Below are 16,589 nucleotides of genomic sequence, written 5' to 3'. Positions count from 1 at the left end.
AAATGCAAATCTTATAAGTAGGAATAACTCCACCCCCCATGTTACTTGTTGATTGACCTACTATGTGTCAAGCATTATGTCTTTAATTCCTCATAACACCCATCTGATCAACTCTATTTAGTAGATGAGGAAATGAAAACAGAGTATTTAATTGCTCAGGGCTCTGAAGCTTACCCTTAGGGACAAAACGATTGAGGGTCATTTTGATTTGAAAACTTAAGCAGAACCTCATGGAGGAAGAAAAGAAAACTCTTCTTGTAATCAGCCGAGTGGAATCTTTCTACAATAAAAGACACTATTATTGTTGGTAATAATTGGAATGAAAGTACTACGCTCTACTGAGTTCTTCCCATAGCATAAGCTTTATCCCATTATTTGTTTTATCCTTTCAATCATCATCATGTATGATGGGTTTGGTGAGTGTCAATTTACAGATGAGGAGTCTGAAATCTGGAGAGATTGTATCTCTGGTAAAACATCACACAGTTGTCAAGTGGCAGAGAAGGGCTTGAGCCCTAATCACTATATTTCTCACACTTTAAATGCACATGAATCACCTGGGGGATTTTTGTTAAAATGCAGCTTCTGGTTGGGCGGGTCTAGAATGGGGCTGAGTTTACATTTCTAACAAGCTCCCCAGGGATGCTGATGTTACTGGCCCATGGACCACACTTGGAGTAGCAAAGTGCTAGAGAAGTTTGCCCTAGCTAAGAATGCAAGAAGGCCCGATGCTCTTTACCAAAGCATCACCCAATTGCTCTACTTCATCTGGTGAGGTATATGAAAGAAAAGAGTATGAAACAGAGTGAAAAGACCAGGGAGGCACAGAAATGGAGAAGCAGCAAAGTTGTGGGTTGACTGCCCCATGAGAAGGAGCCATTTTTCTCAAAAGCTTCATGGAAGGTATCTGGGATGGGCAAGGGCATTGGCCATAGTCTGCCTGGGGCCTTCCCCAGGCAGACCTATAGCAGTGCCTGCCCCTGGCCCTGCAGTGAGGCCACTTGCCCAATCTCTGTGAAAAAATCTTGCTTCTGGAAGCATGCATGTTATGTGACCGCCTCAGAGAAGAAGCTGCAGGCTTTGAAGTCACATAGCTGAGCTGGTTGCTCAGTCTGACCTTACAGGATGAACAGGTTGGGAAGGTCAGAGCTGACATAGGACCTGAGACTCCTTGATTTGCCCCACCCCACACTTCCAATGAACTTCTGGGAATTGAGGACACTATATAGGATAAGAACAAGGAAAATGTCCAGCATGGGCAAATAAAAAGCTGGATTTGCCTATCCCCTTTGTTCCAATTTGCTGTTAGACCACTTTACCTGCAGCTCTCCCCAACCATAGCTCCAAATGAACCCTGTGTTGTAGGGGATAAAGTTGGAACTGAATGTGGACCTTATGAAAACTCATCATTGATCAGCTGATGGGGCACCATTTACATAGATCATAATGTCAAACTTGACCCTAGCCATGCTGCAAAGCAACAGGGTCAGGACTCCCCAGAGTGGTAGTCACAAGGCTATAAAGATGAAATGCAGATTAGCTGGGTGACAGTGTGAACAATTTCACAACCAGCAACCTGATTGATATTATGTCATCATCCAATCAACAGAGATTTTCATACACCACTATCTTAGTTAACACGAGTAGCATCAATATCCCAATAATGGGGGTCACCTCCTTTTGTACCACCAAAAACAACCACAAACCCCTCCCCCCATTACCAACAGATCCAAACTGAGTCCAGTGACCATGAACCTCAAGACCCAGCACCACCACTAATACCATCTCATTTCTGCTGAGGAAAGGACCAAGGTCACTACCAGGGATATGGGGCCATGAGCATGAGCCTGCTGCTTGGAGGTTCTTCCTGAGTTGCATCGTATCTAGGACCATTGTTTGCAGACACCAAGCAGCCAGGCCCTAGGAAAGGGAGAGGAGGCAACAAAGAGCATTTTAAAGGATCTTGGGTTCTTGTTCCTGCTCAGTTCCTGAATGGAGTTCTGAAATCCCAAAAGGAAGGTATCAGAGAGCAAGCACTGCAGAGAACTTACATGCTTTAGTCCTAAAAACTGCCTGTGAGACCACCTCAAGCTGGTCTAGGATTTTACAGCTGCCTCCTACCTTGGTCATAATTCACTTTATTTATTTTTTTTTTTTAGGTTTTGGCATTGGAGATTGAACCCTGAACCTCATGCATTGCTAAGCACATGCTCTACCCAAAAGCTATACCTCCAGCCCCAAGGAGGTAGAGCCTACTCTAAATATCTAAGCAAAAATCAAACTAAACTAACCTAGACTCAAATGTTCACAACTGCATGGGACTATATCTCTTTACATAGCTTGACTCTTGCTTCTACCTGGGCACCATTGAAGAGGAGTGTGACCACCCTTTGTCCTTGCCCTGTTGTGGTGGCCCTTGGTGGGGTCCAGTTTATGTTGTTGTTATTGATGATGGACCTACTACATCTGAAAAGGATGTTATTAGTGGTGGTACTGAGTCTTTAGATTCATGGTCACTGGGCTCAATTTGGATCTGCTGGTGATGGTGTGGATACTGTGATTGGTGTTGGTGGAGTGAAAGGGGGTGATTGCCATTATTAGAATATTGATGATACTTGTGTGAACTGAGATAGTGGTATATGAAAATCTGTTGACTGGATGATGACAGAATATCAATCAGGTGACTGGTTGTGAAATTGTGAAATTTAACCCAGCTGATCTGCATTCCATCTTTATAGCCTGGTGAATACTGCTCAGGGGAATCCTAGCCCGATTGCTTTGCTTTTTTGACTTGTGGTCTGTGTGACTTGCACCCCATCAGCTGGAGTGGGAGTGGTGTCCTGAAACCTTTGCTCACTCCACCTTGGCCTCAGAATACATTAAAAAAATTCATATCCTGAGATCGTAGAGCTGGACCTACTGAACATGACCTCCTCTGCATTCCCTCCATTTTAGCCCAAATGATTAACTCCCTCTTGTCAGCAACTCTGCTTCCTCTGCTCAGACTGCCTGTGCAGCCTTTCCTATTTGCACACACCCCAATCCTAACCATTCCTGAAGACCACACATGCTGACTCTTCTTTCAGGAAGCCTTCTCTGATCCTCCAGTAGGAGGGACATCTGTCTCTCACCCCACACAATCAATCTTAGGTTGTAGTCACAGACACCATTGTCCCTTTCTAATTCCTTTAGCACCCACTGCAGCTAAACATCTTGACAGACACCCTCAGATATGGACACTGAATAAGAATATCACTATTGCTTATATCAAATGGCTTCATAAGGACCCCTGGCCTGGGGTTACATGAGACACTGTATATAGGGGCCTGGGGCAGCTGAGAAGTCACAGGCAGGCAAGAAAGCAAATAAGAACCTTCCAAGTCTTCAACTAAGTGGCTCCAACAAGTTGGAGGCCCGGGACAGGGGTCCTAGAGCCTGCCAACTCTGAATGATTGGCTCAGGTCCTCTGGCAGCCTCAGGATACCCACTGTCTGGGACCTCTTTCTGTTTGGCAGCTCCCCGCTCCATAAGCCATCCTTGGGCCTTGCAAGTCTTCAGTAAAATGTCAGTCAAATATAGTTGTTTTCCAGGAAGAAAGGGGAAAGGAATCCCCCTTTCCTCCCCAAGATGGATTCCTCAGCCAGAGTGATGTTTACCTGGCCTTTCCCTGGTTTTGGTGTCAGACTGCTGGAGGCAAGAAGAGATAGGAGGCCAAGGAGGAACAGGCTGTCAGGGAGCTTTGGGGAGCATCTCAGGGGAGGTTGGCAGGAGACAGCAGCATCCCTGGCCAGCCCTTCCATGTGAGATTGCTAAGGTCTCCGGAGGCAGAAAGAAAAGGTATGTCCAGATGGTAGGAGTGGGAAAAAGACTCAGAGCATCCAGCCTGAGAGGAGGCAGGGAGCCCTGAAGGTAGGGCCTTGGCATCTGCCTTATTTGTCAGGGGAAGTTGTCCTCATGTTCTCAGCCCAGGCAGCCAGGGACCAGGCTGATGAGTAGACAGGTGGGTGGGATGGGACGGTGTGAGGCTGCCAGCTCAGCTGGAACCTTTCAGCTACTGCTACTCTGGCTAGCCCTTGCTAAATGCTCTGGAATAGTATTGGCTGCTGGTGGGGCCTGGGAGCAAGATCCAGCTGCTTGCCTTCCCTGTTCTCCCATCACCCATACTCTTCTAGGTTTTCCTTCCATCTCCTCTCCCTTGAGCCCCTTTCCCAGCCTTTCAAGTTTCTCCATGAACTACCCCTTAGTCCCAGAGCCCTTCTCTTGCCCCTTTGGCCAGGGCCTGAGAATGCCTGCTTGTGAGAAGGGCTTGCAGCATGATCTCTGATGGGAAGGGATGGTGGCTCTGCCTTCTGGTTGTAGCTGGGTGTAGGAGGAGAGGCAGGGGGCACAGGTATCCCCCCATTAACACTGCCCCATGGGAGGCTGAGGCTGCCCATGGGGCCACAGCCTGGATTCCTAGGCTGTCTTCCTCCCAGGGTTCCTTAGCCTGGGTGTGGGGTCCATGAGTTAGGAAAGCAGATCTGTTCTGGGTCCCACCTGGAAGGCACTGCCCCTGCCCATCTGCTCACAGTACCTGTCCTTTCTCTGCCCCAGACACCGCCCTCATAGCCCCTCTCAGGGGGACGCACACAGGTACAGCATGACTGGGGCTTGGTTTGGTTAATTTCAAATCCTCTTTATTTCAGAACAAGCATGCTTATATATACAGGAGAAAAAACTATGGAGCCAGCACACACGGTACAGGAAGAGAGTGCCTGCCCCGATCTCACCACAGCCAGGAGGGTCTCTGTCTCATCTATTCTGACTTCTACTTCCTCTGTCAAGATCCCTGGTCCAGGTTGCCCTGACCTCCAGGGGGCAGCAGAGCAGTCAGCAGGGCCAGGAAGCTGGCCTCCTCTCAGGACCTTGATCTATGGTCAGTTTGTTTCAAGATAGCACGAGGCCAGGAACTGAGAGTTTGGGAAAATGAGGAGTGGCACATTCATTTTCCTTGTTCTGGGGTGTCATGCCAACAAACCCCATCATGTCCTCTCTGATCTATAACTAAGGGCCTGTGCAGGGGAGCAGAGCTCTGGCTATGTGGGGGTGTGAGGGTTGCCCTGGGTATGGAGGGTGGGTGCAGAACTGAGTGGGAGTGGGCCCCAGTCAGCAACTCTGGGGTGGGTAAAGAGCAGAAGTGCTGCAGTTGGCTACCAGAGGTGCCCCCAGCACAGTTGCACATCGTCAAGCATCACCGTGGGGCTCACATGCCAGATCTGTGCAGGGGGAGGTGGGAGAGGGTCCAGCCTGTCAGGGGTCAGGACATTCCAGGCAGCCTTTTAGCTTTTAACGTTAAGGATTTGGGCCGAGAGGCCATGGTGCCAGTTGCGCAACTTGGCAAAACGTGGGCTGTTACGTTCCGTTTCAAACCTTTCCCTGTGGCACAGAGAGAGAGAGAGAGAGACAGAGATACAGAGACAGGGAGAAAGACAGGAAAAGAGAGAGAAAAGAGGAAGAAAGAGAGGGGTTAGGGGACGTGTCCACCATTCCCCTGTCTGAAGCTGGGGCAGAGGGATAGGATGAAGGAAGTTGGCCTAGAGAAGCTTTGCCATCCATGGGGTATTCTCTAGGTGGTTAGGCCTGGGTCGAATGGGGAAACACCAGAGTCCTGGGAACAGGATGGAGGGACAAAAGTCCCTCCTTTGAGTGAGTGGGGGCCCATTTAGAAGGGGCCTGACCAGAGGGCAAAGTTGGGGAGGGGGTCTCCCTGGCCCATGTGGTTAGGGCTGGGCAGGACTGCTTTGGCCACAGGCTCTTGGGACTGAACCAAACAAGCAGGTGGGCCTAGGTCTCTCTCCCCTAGCTGGGCACAGAAAGGGGGGCATCTATCCTTTGTGCTGAGGTCTGGTGGGCAGATTTGTCACCTTCCTATGCTGCCCAGGCCTTACCTCACCTTCAGAATCCCTAGAGAGCAGCTGTCACACATCAACTAGTGTCCCTGTCCGCCCAGGCCTAAGTGCAACCCAGGCACACGAGTGCACACAAACACACACATACTCACAAGGCTACTGTCACAGATATAGAGGATCAGACTTCCTGCCACTTCCTACCAGTGGAATCTCTGGGGCTCAACCCACAGTCTGCTCAACTGAGGGTGCAGTACAGAGCAGGTAAGCAGCAGTCAGAAATGTAGAAGTGTAGGACAGAGTAATCCAGCATGATAGATGCCAGAATCCTAGACCCTCCTGGCTGGAGAGACCTCCAACATCCTCCAGACCAGAGGTGCAAACTGGTGGCCACGGGGCCACTTCTAGTCATAAACACAGATTGTTTAACCTGTACAGAAATTCAACTAAAATAAAAATAAATAAATAAAAACTATTACTGGGGTGTAATTCAGTGGTACCATCAGCTTAGCATGTGCATGGTCCTGGGTTCCATCCCCAGCACTGCAAAAAGTACATCAATAAATAAAATTAAAATAAAAAATTAATTGCTATCCATGCCATGGGATGCTACTCAGCAATAAAAAAGAACAAATGAACTACAGGTTGAGTAGCCCTTATCTGAAAGGCTTTGGATCAGAATTGTTTCAGATTTCAGATTTTTTTTTTTATTTTGGAATATTTGCATATACATGAGATATCTTGGGGACCCAAGTCTGAACTAAGAGGAAACTAAGGCCCAGAGATGTCGACGTGAATGGTCTAAAGCTATATAAAATCCATCTGTTTCATATATACCTTATAACATGGTCTGAAGGTTGAATGTTGGATGAGTGCTCTACCACTGAGCTCCACCCGCAGCCCTTTTCAAAATTTTATTTTGAGACAGAGTCTCACTAAGTTGCCAACACAGGCCTCCAACTTGCCTCACTCTCCCCAGTAGTGTATCTGTGTTCTGATTGCAACCTATGACCTGAGATCAGGTTTGACATTTTCTACTTGCAGCATCATGTTGGTGCTCAAAAATTTTAGATTTTGGAGCATTTCAGATTTTGGATTTTTGAATTAGGGATGCTCAACCAGTAATAGTACACTCAACAATTTGGATAAATTCCAAGAATTATGCTGTTTGGAAAAGAATCCTAAAATGATCACATACTCTATGATTTCATTTATATAACATTCTTGACAAGGATGAAGTGATAGAATGGAGAACAGGTAACAGATTAGTGGTTGCTAGGGGTTAAGAGGAGGTGGGCACAGGTGGGCATGGCTCTGCAAAGGCAACAAGGAGTGGTCTTATGGAGACATAATGTTTTGTGTCCTGACTGCAGCAATGTCACTGATATCATTGATATTTTGGTAAAGTTTTCAAGATGCTATCACTGGGGGAAATAAGGTAAAAGGTACATGGGAGCTCTGTATTACTTGTTAAAATTGCATGTGAATCAGAAGCTTAATTTAAAAAAATGAATTTCTATCACATAAAGAATCAGGAATGTCAACTTTAGGCACTTAAAGATCAGAAGATATGGCAGTGTTGGTCTTATATTTCTGCAGAGCAACAGTCATCAGTTACTGGTTCCCATGTCCCTGCATCCCCATTTTTATAGAAGTGCATTTTTCCATGTCTGCTTCATGTGGCAAATTCTTGCTGTGCCCCTTCAGCCCTGTATATTGGGTCTTTGTGTAAAAACTTGACAAAAGGGAATCACAGCTAACAGAGTTGAAAACCACTGGTCTAGTCCAACCTTTCTTTAAATTAAGAGGAAACTAAGGCCTAGAGATGTCCATGTGAATGGTCTAAAGCCATATAGAAAATCAGAAACAAAACCATGAAATGCTGGGTGTCTTCTTCCCTTGCCTCATACTTGCTTCTCTGAGATCAGGGTGAAGTGGCAAAGATATTATGAACAAAAGCCCTCCCTCCGGCAAGGCTCATATAGCTCATATAGCTATGAATAATCATGACCATGCTATCGAAACTACCCAGGACATAAAGGTGCAAAATCAGATGCAGCCAGTAGCCTGTAAACTGTCATTTCTAGCCAAGTCTGCTGAGGTTGAGTGACAGTTTGCCATCAGTGAAGGTTCAGTGACAGGGTGAGGGATAGTCCTGGAGCCTCCGTGAGTCTAGTAAGCCTGCCTTGCTTGGTGCTGTGTAGCAATTCTTATCTAGCTGAAGAAAGGAGCAACAAGACAAATACACATGGGAAAGGGAAAAAGAGAGAACAAGAGAAAGAAAGAGAGAGCCCACCAAGGCTGCTCAGACTGTAACACTTGGGGGTGTCCTAATCTCTCCAGTTATGACTTTTAAACTTGCGGGTGGCACAGAATTAGAAGCTAAAAATGTACAAAATGCAGGTTGCAGGTAACTTTTTTTTTTTAACTGTTTGCTTAAGAGGGTCCCTCTGGAGGGAGGGCCCCATGCAGTGCTAGCATTATGAGAGCCTGCCACGGAAGCTTGGTGGCTGGAGCTGGGACAGAGATGATAACTGACTGCACAGGGGAACAGAGAGGACATTGAAGTGCCCAAGGGGGGACAGAAAGGAGGGGGAAGAGCCAGAGTGCTGACATTCTGCATGAAGCAGGTGAGTGGCATGGGGGGAACCCCAGTGACTATGGGGTAAAGAAGAGGCTTGGAGGGATTTTTGTTGTTTTAGGAGGAACATGTGATGTGACCCTCACCTTCAACTTCTCTAGGAACTTGTCACTAAACTCAATGTTGTTCCTTATTGCCTGGGAGATTGGAGAGCTGTTGAGTTCTGCACCTGAAGAGCATCAGCCAGGACAGAGACTGCACTTGTAGGCAATTAAACCACAAGACTCCGGCAAGGATGTCTGGGTCACACACAGGGCCTCCAGGATGGTTACAACCATGCAGCAGAATCCAGATGCCTCACAGATCCACGCTTTGTCTAAGACGGAGCCAGGCTTGCTACCACCCCAACCCGATCACAACTACCCACCATCATGGACTCAACCTTCTGAGCCACAGGGTCCCAGGATGCCTTCCTGAAGTCATAAGAAAGTTGCAGTGGTCTCTGAGATTAGGGACTCCACTTTGGAGATGAAAGTACTATTTGTGCTCGGCTGCTTCAGATGGAAGCTGTGAAACTGTGTCACCTACACCTACTAGAGTAGCTTCTATGGGGAAGTATGCAGAAAGCTGATTCAAGCCAGCCTGGATGTTTTCTGAAGGTATAGGCTCTTTGTTGCCTGGGTTGTTCATTGCCCTTCCTCCCCTTACCTGTAAAGAGATAGTCTTTGGAGAGAGTCTTTGGAGATCAGACTCAAACTTGGGCTGGCCAGCAGGTGGACACTGGAGCCTCAAAGGAAAACTATGTTCTACCAGACACCAGAGATACCACTGGAAGCCAGGACCCAAGTGGAGAGGAGGGGGTGGGGGTGGGGCAGAACTGTGGTCTGCTCCAGGACTTTGAGGGTGGGCAGGCCTTGGAGGTGGAGCAGAAGCAGAGATCGCAAGGTTTGCCTGCCATGCAATTTGACACCAGTATCCCTGCCAGGTACAGAATGCCTTACACCACTCACTCAATGTTCCCACCAACTTTTGCACCACACAAGACAGCACAGAGTGTCACCATGCACAGGCTTAGCAAACTCAGGTCCTTCTGGAATAAAATACTTGGCAGCAGTTTGCAGCAAAGCCTCCCTGGGGAAACTCAGCCTTCAGGAGAGACCCTTAGCATCTGCTCTGGGAGCGGTGCTAATTTGGCAAGAGAAGGAGTGATGGTTGCTCTTGGCCAACAGGACGGGTCAGCAGGGTCTAGGGATGCAACTTTGGACTTGGGAATAGAAATGGTTAGAAGCATGACTAGCCTCATGAGAAGCAAAGTCCCTGACCAACCTGTACTCAGGAAAGGAACAAGTGCTCCCTTCTGCTCAGATGATCACTTGGGTCACAAACTATTTACATGGCTTAGGGTTTTAATCACAAACAGAATGGAGTTCCTGTGTTCACTGCACCCCCCACCAGCCTGGGTCCATGGGCTGCTTGTGATTCAGCAACTTGGGAGGCTTTGCCCATGACAACCCTCCAGAAGTTAGTCAGGAAAAGGGAGAATAGTGGGAGGTTTGTGTCCCTCGGACATGGGCAGAAGACTTGCTGGTGCCCTAGAGTCTCCACTGCAGGGCTGAGATCCAGGGGAGGAGCTGGCTCACAGAAGCTGCCTGGGGCTGAGGGAGGAATTGGGTTGGAGCCTCTTCTTGGTCCCTCATTCCATATTTGCCTCTGATGAAACCCTAAGGTTGGGGGAGATTGCTGGGGGAGTGGTGTATCCCCGAAAGCTGCAGCAGAGTTCTAAGACCTGCAGCCTTCTGCTCGGGGCCAGGTCCCTGGAGGAAGGACTAGACATGGCAGAATAAGATACTTCTGAAAGGAGGGGAGGGGAGACCCAAGGACTGGGCCTGTGATCCACCCTTGATACTGCCTCGATAACTTTCTGTAGAGACTGCAAATATTCCAGGGGAAAATTGAAAAGACAAAAGTTTGCTGAAATCACTTGTCACCAGTATCCTTCCCCTTATTAAGATGATAGGTGAATGAGGCACAAGCTTAGCATGATCCACCATGCATGAAGAGGAACATAAAGTGACCAGAACGAGGTGGCAGGGGCCAGGAAGGCAGGCCTCTGTATGTTGTGGAAGGGAGAAAAAAGGCCACCTGCTGACTTCCTGATGGTAAGAACCTGGGGATACTGAAGTTGTTTGCTGCATGATGTGTGATGTAAGGACCCCTCCATCAAATCTCTGGGAAAGTCTGCATTGCTCCCCAAAGCATTTATGTGGGTGACTTCAAGGAAGAGGGTAGGACAAACACAGGAATAGGGAAATAGCCTATAGGGACAGCAGAACAAAGGAGAAGGGGGAGAGCTAGAAGCTCAGCCATACTTAGAGTAACTAGCTTTTAATTTTTGAGCTAAATCAAATATCATCTCACTTCACATTGTTTAGACACATTGCAGGCACTAAAGGGTTAACGACAGTTTCTGGTACTGCATTGCCATCCTTAGCATATCTGGCCCAGCCAAAAGGGAGGGAGCCACTGCAGTTGGCAAAAACACAGGCTGAACAATAACATCCATATCAAGTCTGAATTGGTCCCAGAGTCCTACTCCCTGCAAGTCCTGTGGTCACTGAGAGCTGGTTAGCAAGTACAGAAAGTTTGGCTTATGGTGGGAGCATGCCTCTGAGCCCCAACCCCTCACATAGAGACGGCACAGGATGTGCTAGCCCAAGGCAGACTGTCTCAGGAAGAGCATGCAGATCACATATTTGCTACTGGAAGTGACACATAATCATATAATCACATTGGGCCCCATGCTTCACCATGGAAATCCATGGGTTCCAGAGTGTTCCAGGGCAGCATGCCCCCCTCATGCTCAGGGGTATAGCACCTGACAAGCTGCAGACAGTAGGTGAGTGGCTGTGGCCTCAGACCTGCCACTGATGAGGAGACCATGCCCTGAGACCTCGAGCCCTGCACAAACCCCTCCTCATGCTGGGGGCTTGTCCTTCTTTGTGCAGCTGCCGTGCTCCGAGAAATTTACAGATCTGATGCCTCAATGTAGGTATGGAAAAGGGAGTCCAAGGATCAGGTGTTCTTGCCCAGCATGGCCCTCTTTGTGCCTGCTCCCAGTGCCCAGCCTTCAGACTCAGGGGACAGACAAGGCATTGGCCCACTGCCCTCATAGGGAGAGATGCCCTCAGTCTCAACAGCCCAGAGAAGGCCAAAGCAGCCCTGCCCCTGCCCATGGATAGAGCCAGGTGAGCCTAGGGTCCTCACTCCTGCAGCCTGGGCCTGGGGGTATAGAGACTCAGCTCCAGGCACTCACCTCACTAACCTGGGATGGCTGCCCAAGCAGCCCTTTGCAGACTGGGCTTTCCAAATACATGAACTTGAGAGGTTCCTTCCATGAGTCATGTGACCTGGGGGCTGCTTGGGGAGGGATGGGGTTAGAGGACAAGGCCACAGAGCCTGAGTCCAGGCACCTACCTTGATCTTCGCAGAGCTTCTTCATCAGGGTCTTGCACTGTGGATAGAAAGGAGCTGGTCAGGGGACTCATAGGGAACAAGGAAGATAAGCCAATGGAATTCTGGGTACCCAAGATTCAGCCAGACCCTGAACACTTCCTGCCTCTAGACTGTCAGCAGTGGAAAGCAAAGTCTGTGATGCAGGCAGAGGGCCAGGGACAGCTGAGAGGGCATGATGCAGTGGGAAGGGAGCAGTCAGAGCCTGGACTCCAGGGTTCTCTTATCCCAGCCCTGGACAATCAGGTCACCTGAAAGCTGTATGACAAGTTTGTTGCCCATGACTGGAGTTAGGGATTGGAACAGAAAGCAGCCATTGGACAGCCCACCAGAGAGGCTCAGAAGGAGCTCCACCAGCTGCTAATGATCTATCAATGTCAGCTCATCTTAGGGGGCAGGTGGCTTGACTCCTTGGCTTCTGTGGACCTTGAGATTGTGGAGCAGGACCCAGCACCCTTGGGGTCCCTCAGCATTGCTCTTCTTCACCCACCCTTGTCATCCTTCACTCACTGTATTCCGTCCCTGTCATCTGGGCCAGGATGCGGAAGGAGCGAGACTGCAGGTTGGAGGAACGGCGGGCCCACTCATCAGCCTCGTCTTCTGGCTTGTTCTGGTTCTTAATCACAGCCTGGTATACTGGAGAGGCGCTGTCCACAGCAAGGTCTTTCACAGGAAGGCTCCTGCAGTGCAGAAAGAAGTGTGGGTGGAGGCTGGGCAAGAACTGGGGCTCCCTGGAGTCCTCCCTCCCATATCCTCTCCCTCCCTTCCTGGTACCCCTTGGTGCACCCACCACACCTTCACCCACTGCTATCTGAGAACCTGAGATGTGGATGTGGCCTGGGTCCTCGGTGCTCGGGGTGGTCCCCGTGAGGCAGGGACTTCTCTTGCCCATGGAGGTGATGTCAGAAGGCTCATACCCCACCTGTCTGCTCCTCCCCAGGGGCAGAAGATGTCCCACCCCACCCCAATGACTGGATGCTTTTTGAGGAAGGAAAAAGCAGAAAAGATTTTCTTAAAGTGATTTCGACCTCCCTGAGCAGGCCCAGGGAGGGATAGGGTGAGGATAGGCTTTTGGGGGGACCTAGAGGTCTCCTCAGGGACCATCCTCTGCACTTCTCACACCTTTAGATACGATGGGGATCTGCTGGTGCTGTGCTACACTGGAAGAGGACAAGGAGGCCTACTTTGAAGGAGGAGTGAAAAACCAAGCAGCATGACCTGACCTGCAGGGCGTATGACTGGGGCCCCAGGGAGATTGGGAGTAGAGCTGCAAGGAAGACCGTGGGCCCTCTGCCCCAGGGCAGCACAGCCTTTCCAGGGGGACCTGATGACCTTCCCTTAGACTCCCAAGATCTCGCCTACAGTAGGTGCTCAAACTCTTTAGTGAATGAACACATCCTAGATCCAACTCAGAAAGGACCCCAGAGCCCCTCAGGTCCAGAACCTCCCAGTCTGTATTCCACCATAGGGTAAGTGATGATGCAATGCTTTGTAGTGCCCAATGACCCCGGCCAGTGGCCCAAAGGATTCTTGCTGCCCAGCCCATCTTCTCAGAGATCAGGGTAGCCCCAAATGAAGTCAACAGTAACAACATTCTGCTAGCCCAGCCCCCTCTTCTTACAGATTCTGAAACTGAGATCCAGAGAGGTCAGATTACTAGCTCCAGATTGTAGTAGATAGGGGTCCCACTGAGCTAAAATTTAAGCCTCGTGGCTCCCGGCCCAGTGTTCTCTCTATCAGGCCCTCCATAGTCACAGAAGCTCAGGAAGGCCACGTCTGCTCAGCAGGCCTGCACAGAACAATGTTTTTACCAAATGGAGACACAGTCCAGCCCAGACATGCCCTGTCCAGCACCCTCCTTTGTCTCCACCTGCCCCTGGGACAGGATCTCCTTAGTGCTTATGTCTTCTCCCCTCCGTGCAAGGAGCTAGATGGAGAATTGGCCTAGTCTCTCAGGATTAATCTCCTGAGTCTTGGTCAGGGTGGGTTAGCAGAGATGAAAAATGGTGGTCAAGAGTAGGTAGAGCTGCCCCTCATTTCCTGAAGGCTCTTCCCTAGTCTGAGGAACGAGGAGTACTATCATCCTGAGGTTGAGATTGGATGGGGAGGACCAGCAAATTTCTCAGAGGTCCAGCCAGGGAGGAGCTGTGGCTACCTAAGAAGAAGAGAGTGCAGGATTTCATTCATGCTGGGGGAAGTCATTTCCACCCAGCATAGGAAGGATCCCAAGTGAGACAGATGAGTAATAGGAAAGAACAGCCAGGTCCCTTGGTTCTGGCTCCTGGTTGACTAGGAGGAGACAGAAGGGAGGGTATAGATTATCACAATTTATGGAGGGAGGGTGTGGGATCAAACCCTGGGCCCTACCCTTGAGCCTGTCTCAATGGGGCTCTGCAATCCAGAAAGCAGATAAAAGGTGTTTGCTGCTGTGTCCCTGCAATGTGTCCATGAGGAGCTTTCCTGTGCCTTCCCTGGCTCCAGGGGCTTAAGAATGCTACCAGAAATGAGTTGTTCAGATTTCTACCTTACTGGCTTCCTTTCCCACCAAACTGTGCAAAGACCCAGGATTCTTCTTGTCACTGCTGTAACAGAGATTGGGAGTCTGATAAGGGAATCCCTGTGCCTGTCAGGACAATGAAGCTCAGAAAAAAAAAGCAGAGGGAGGATGGAACAAGGCCCTGCAGTCCAGACACTCTGGGCCACTCCCTGCTTGTGCTTCTTGTCACAGAAAAGATTCCAGTCACCACAAGGTCAAAGTCACCTCTGGCATTTACCCCACTGTGCACTGCTTCCAAATCTGACTCAGTTTTCACCTCTCTCCTGACCTCCCTGTCTTTACAGATCTATCTCTCATTAGGGTTCTGGAGAATGGTCTTCAAGAGGCTTCTCTGCCATTTTCTGTCCCTGAATAATGGTCTAGTATGGATTCAGACCTCCAGGAACATGTGGTGCCAGTGCATATAGGAAAGGGTGGGGAAAGCATCTTCAAAGCATGGCCAGTAAAACACAAGGATGCAGCCTCAGGCTGGCGGGGTGGGCACAGTGTGAGTGTCATTACTTTGGATTTCAGTAGCCATGTTGATGTTATTTGGGGGCAACCCCCTAAAACAAACATTTGCTGGTATAGGCTGCAGGGGATATTGTTTGGCTGCGAGGTGGGTGTGAGGAAGAACGTGGACAGAACATACGGACTGACCACTGGTCCTCAGACACATCCCACCAGACCCACACACCATCCCGCAACCAGACAGACGGAGGACGGGACAAACACTGCGGGATCTACTTACGCCAGCGGCGACGCCCTGCCAAGCAGAGGGAAACCCAGCCGTGAGTGTGCGTCCATCATGGGATGGCAGAGGGGCAGCGCACACAGAGAGCAGGGTTAGGATCAGAAATGAGTTAGGGGAGTGGGATGGGTAAAGGAAGAAGAAAGAGAGAAAAAGAAAACGGTCAGTAAGGAAGGAATCATGGAAATTAACAGCAGAAACGGGTGCACGCTCTGGTCAGGAGGGTTATCCACTGGCACCTCACCAGCATTAACCCAGCATGGCTGAGTTAAAAGAAAGGGAAGAGGATGATCCTTTCCCAGCACGCAAGGAAAAGGAAGGGGAGGGTTGCGAAGAGGACAGGAGATGGGGTAGATCCTTCAAGAAGCCTAGATTAATCAACAGGGCATCATATTCAAAAAAACATGGAACCCTCATTGTAAAACCAAAAGATATCATTCTTCCCAAGGTGCAAAAAATATAAAGTTGGTGAAGAGCATTTCTTTCAATATTTTCTACCAAACTTGTCTTTGGTGACTGAAACCACTTTAAAAGAGCACACCAAGAACCATGTGGCAAACAAATGTTAACAGGAAATCCCTGGTGGCTCTTGGACTTATTCAGGCAGCCTGTTTTTTTTTTTTTTTCTGGGTACGCATGAGCTAATGGTTGTGTTTTTAAACTTGCAGCCTCATATTTTCTGCTTTGAATGATGGATTTAAAAAAACAGCACGGTGCCGAGTTCTGCAGAGTCAGCCCCGAGCCTTGTGGGTTTGAGATCTGAGGCTGCAGAGCAGGCAATGTCCCCCACCTAGTGGTCGAAAGTAACTACTGCGTTTTCAAGAGGGCACTAGGCTCCCCCCGGAAGCAAGAGCCCAGGAAATCCACACCCCACCTTTATATTTCATCCTCTGGTCTCCTGATCTACCCTTCATAAACTACATGCACATCAGAGGCTAGGCTCTGGAAAGGGCAAGCCCTATAGGACCTCTCTGGAGATTTTTAACCCATCTTATAACATCTGATTTCCTCTTTTCAGAAGAACGTTTCAACAGTTATCTCAAGACTTTTTGCCATTAATTGCTCAGGACCCCTGATCCAGAGATGAGATGTTACCTAAAGACATAATCAGCCAGTTCTGTAAGTCAACACATGATATTCTCAAGCAGAAAACAATAAGGAAGTGTGTGTGTGTGTGTGTGTGTGTGTGTGTAAGAAAGAGATGTGAGAGACACAGAAAGAGACACATAGGCAGATAAAGAGATATATAGAGAGAGACAGAGGAGGACAGGAAGAGAGATACTCAATGGACACAGCATGAAAGAGAGAAAGGGAGGGAGGGAGGGA

At 49.1% G+C, this 16,589-nt stretch overlaps 1 protein-coding gene across 15 annotated transcripts in view; it reads right to left on the bottom strand.

Annotated features, from left to right (window-relative positions):
• Positions 1–16,589, bottom strand: part of Ldb3 (LIM domain binding 3) — a 65,206-nt gene that overhangs the window by 29,814 nt on the left and 18,803 nt on the right. For 6 of the 15 annotated variants that reach the window (XM_048801685.1, XM_048801683.1, XM_048801688.1 and 3 more), the window contains 3 exons: positions 15,264–15,278; positions 12,487–12,656; positions 11,941–11,977 (listed from right to left, as the gene is read on the bottom strand). In XM_048801685.1, the coding sequence (XP_048657642.1) occupies positions 11,941–11,977; positions 12,487–12,656; positions 15,264–15,278 (222 nt within the window). Of the gene's footprint in view, positions 1–4,654; positions 5,416–11,940; positions 11,978–12,486; positions 12,657–15,263; positions 15,279–16,589 lie in introns of those variants that run through there. The other 9 variants (XM_048801693.1, XM_048801694.1, XM_015500077.2 and 6 more) reach the window with 3 other exon arrangements.

Source organism: Marmota marmota, unplaced genomic scaffold (genome assembly GCF_001458135.2).
Source record: "Marmota marmota marmota unplaced genomic scaffold, marMar, whole genome shotgun sequence".
NCBI classification, from domain to species: domain Eukaryota; kingdom Metazoa; phylum Chordata; class Mammalia; order Rodentia; family Sciuridae; genus Marmota; species Marmota marmota.
Note: the sequence above shows the minus strand (reverse complement) of the source record. Positions and strands in the feature narration are given on the sequence as shown.